The following is a 4,180-nucleotide window of genomic DNA, read 5'->3' as shown; positions in this document are numbered from 1 at the left end:
TCCTGACTGTCCCTCACTATTTCTGAGATAGCTAAGAGGCAAAGGTCTCAGACTGCGGGTCCAGGCCACCATCACTCCCAGCAGCAGGAAGTGAACCTGGCCGTCACTCCTCTCACCGACAGGAGGCAAGAAGGAGTCGCTCTATCTCGATGCAGGCTGATTTCACCTACACAGCCCTGAGCTCTAGGAAGAGTCAACACCATTGCTACAGGAATCCAGCTGGCCCCAGAGGAGACCGGCCATGGGCCCCGTGTTCCAGGCCCCTTGCATTCAGCTCAGGGAAGGCAGCACCAGGCATCTCCTTCTCAGGTGCTCGCACGGCAAACGCAGACAAGCCTCCAGCTCCTGCCTCCTTATGCTCCCCACCTCGATTTCGATGATTCGAGTTGTTAAAGTGGACTCCTTCAAGGATTGGGAAGAAACGGACCTTTCTGTTCATCAGCAATCACACCGACATGAAATGCCTCCCCCTTTCCTTACACACACACACACACACACACACACTCAGTACCAGTGCCATATGGACACACTTACTAATAACAATAAAACTCAGAACCAACAGGGGAGACAACCAGCTAGGGCTGGCACCTGGCGCTGCTACGACAGACGGTTCTCGACGCAGGTGAGCTAGACTGACTCCTGAAACCAGAGGCTCCGTTCTTTTTTTGAGGCTCCGTTCTTAGATGGGCAAAGCCAGAACGTCTGCCTCCCGGTGCGCTCACATAAACACCGCTCCTCAAGCACGGATGCTTCAAGGTGGGCCACAAACACTCAGGTGTTTAAAGGGTTATAATCTGCTGCGGACCCCTTCTTTCTGTGATTTTCAAGGGTATTTCTAAGGCAATCATTCAATCTCAGGTTAAGCTTTCCCATAAAACACTGTCCCGAATCCCTCCCCTGAGGAATGCGTGCCCCCTGACACCATCACCTACATGCCCACGAAGCACAAGGGAAATGCACGGAGGGAGATGCCCGGTGGCCTACCGCAAGAGGTCTAGGGTGGTGGGTGGAGAACTGACAGTCTAACTTCTCGGATTCATCGGCACCATCCATCTCCCCTTCATCACTCGACAGTCGGCTGGCGAGGTCACCTGCAGCGGGGGGCGCAGGGGCTTCCGGGGCGCAGCCGCTGTGGGTTGAAGATGTGGTGCTGCTGATGCTATTTGCAGATGATGGTCTAAGGGCAAGAGAGAACACACAGAATAAACCCTTCTGAGGTAGCAGAGCGCAGGAGGCAGCCCAGGCCGCCTTTCCAGGGCAGGGGCAGCCTGGCACCAGGGGACCATTCCGGCTGAGAGGCAGCAGCGACCAGCTCTCCACAGATCTGGTGGGGCCGAGGCTGTGGCCCGCTTGAATCGGGGCATCAGGGGACAGGCCACAGTGCCGGCGGAACGTGAACTACAGTAACGCGGCACAGTCTTCTGCGAGGTCAGTCCTAACCGTTCCACCACTTGCATGGAAGATATCTGTACTTGCCAGGTAGTTGCTTCTCTTTGAAGGTGGAACTTGACAGGAAGGTCAACCCGGTAAACAAGTTCAAACCAACTGACAAAATATCAATCATGACAAAAGACAGCCCTACAAACACTTTTTTTTTTTTGCTACTAAACTCTGGCTTTATGAGATTGTTATCATACTGGCATGAAAAACGATTGTCCCAGTGAGGGGCCACAAGTCCCTTACCCCACAGCCAGGTCAGTTTCTTAGTATTTATATTAATATTATTAAGATACTAATAATGTCTTAATATGCCACGGAGTTTAATTCGAGCCCACAACCCGGGCACATGTCCTGACCGGGAATTGAATCATGATCTCCTGGTTCATAGGTTAACGCTCAGCCACTGAACCATGTCAGCTGGGCTGAACGTTTAATTTTCAACAAGGCATTAGATCCTCCTGCTGGCACAGTTGGCTCATAGTTGATGTTGAAGAAATATGTTTCTCAATGAAGGAATACATGAATTCCATGTGTATAAATAATCCAACAGAACTCATCTAAATCATAGCTAAGCTCATAGAAAAGCAATGTCACATTAAGAGACAGAACTACATGCTTACTGAGCAGTAAAAAACAAAACAAAACAAACACATCTCATCAGGAGAAGAGTTTGAAGAGAAAGAGTCCAAGTTAGTTGTCAGTTGTTTTTACTGCTTCTCTACTTTCATTAGGTGACTGACCCAGGAGAAAGATAGGGAGAAAAAGAATTTTTGGAGAAAAAAATCAGGATCCTTAAAATTACTGGTTTTCTGCATTCTTCTTTGAAAGCTGCCCCTTCAAGTCACATGAAGCAGCACTGTTACTCTGTCTCCCTCTCCTTCATTCTCACTCTGGATTCTCTGTGCTACAAAGTCTTTCTAGGTGTGAAATACCTGAGTTCAAACCAGATCCCAAAAGCACAGTCATTTAAAAACAGAGCCACAAGGGTGGAAACAAGCCAAATGGCCATCAATAGGCAAATGGATAAACAAAATATGGTATATCCATACAAAATATTAGTTAAGACTAAAAAAAACCACAATGAAATACTGATACCTGCTACAACATGGATGAACCATGAAGACATTATGCTAAGGGAAATAATCCAATCACAAAGGACAAACATTGTATGATTCCACTTCTATGAAGTACCTAGAACAGTCCAATCCATAGAGACAGAAAGTATAATAGTGGTTACCAGGTAGTGGGGGTGGAGGGGATTGGGGAGTTTGTGTTTAATGAGAACAGAGGTTCAGTATGGAATGCTGAAAAGTTCTGTAGACGGTGGTGATGGTTGTACCACAGTGTGAATGTACTTAATGCTACTAAACTGTACACTTAGAAATAAAATGGTAAATTTTGTTATGTATATTTTACCACAATAAAAAACAAACAAACCTAAAGATCTCCCAAAGAAAGCCACAGATAGTTTTTCAGTGTTATTACAAGAACTCCATTAGTATGACAGTTTATTATTGACTATTACCTTCCCATACTTATAAAACAAAGATGCCAGGCACTTTGCATGTTACAAGTCTACAGTCCAAAGACCACATCTCCCCGGCTGCATTCCCCGATACCTACTCTCCTGTATCAGAAGGGGCACTTACTCTATTGCCTGTTTATAGCCAAAGGCCAAATAGTAAAACGTTTTTGGTGAAATGTATAAAGAAAGAAAACAGCATCTATAATCCTGCCACTCAAGATCAAGTGCTATTACCATTTAGATTTATATCCTTCCAGACTTCTTTACTGTGCAAACACAGGCACATGCATTTTTAAGCAAGAATTGGGCCACACTGTACATACTATTTTGAGACATGGTTTTTGTTCTGTTAATCTTCACCCAAGGATATTTTTTCCATTGATTTTTAGATAGAGTGGAAGGGAGGGAGGGATTGGTGAGAGAGAGAAGAGAGAGAGAGAGAGAAAGAGAGAGAGAGAAAGAGAGAGAGAGACAGAGAGAGAGATAGAGAGAGAGAGAGATGTGAAAGAGACACATTGATTGGTTACCTCTTGCAAGTCCCCAACAGCGGCTGGGGATCAAACCTGCAACTCAGGTACATACCCTTGACTTGGAATTGAACCCACAACACTTTGGTGGGTGGGTTGACACCCTAACCACTGAGCACACTGGCCAGGGCTACACTTTAAAAACAACAACTAGTGATAATGTAGAAATATTTCCATGTATAGAACTATGTCATATTTTTTAATATTCCCCAGTATTCCCCAGTATGGATATATCTCAATGTACTTAACTAGTCTATTGATGGACATTTGTTTCTAAACTTTCTAGGTTCTTTTTTTTTTTTTAACATTCTAAAAGCTGCATAGTTTATTTAACTTGTTGGCCTTTAACAAATAGATAGCCAGATATTTCTTTAACAATAATGGGTTTACTCAGAAACAACAAAAAGTTCCAATTCAGCACATGCAGTCTAATGGTGAACCTTTTACAAGTTCAGAGAAACAAAAGACAGATATGCTTCCGCTACGGGATTTTGGGACTGGAACACGCGGTGTTCCCCTGGGCAGGATGGTTCCCTGGATTCTTTGTCCATCGGAGTCGAAGAATGAATCCACGGATGGAAGATGGTAAAGCAAGGGTGGGGATTTACTGACGAACAAGCACAGACTCCCACCTGGGGAAGGGGAAAGGATCTCACAGCACAGACTCCCACGTGGGGAGGGGTAAGAG

At 45.2% G+C, this 4,180-nt stretch overlaps 1 protein-coding gene across 7 annotated transcripts in view; it reads right to left on the bottom strand.

The window, feature by feature from the left end:
- The window catches only part of ATXN7L1 (ataxin 7 like 1), a 240,146-nt gene that overhangs the window by 15,860 nt on the left and 220,106 nt on the right, over positions 1–4,180 (bottom strand). For all 7 annotated transcript variants that reach the window (XM_006774879.2, XM_006774881.2, XM_006774883.2 and 4 more), the window contains one exon: positions 985–1,177. In XM_006774879.2, the coding sequence (XP_006774942.1) occupies positions 985–1,177 (193 nt within the window). The remainder of the gene's footprint in view (positions 1–984; positions 1,178–4,180) is intronic.

Source organism: Myotis davidii, unplaced genomic scaffold (assembly GCF_000327345.1).
Source record: "Myotis davidii unplaced genomic scaffold, ASM32734v1 scaffold125, whole genome shotgun sequence".
NCBI classification, from domain to species: domain Eukaryota; kingdom Metazoa; phylum Chordata; class Mammalia; order Chiroptera; family Vespertilionidae; genus Myotis; species Myotis davidii.
This window is presented reverse-complemented; position numbering and strand designations above follow the sequence as displayed.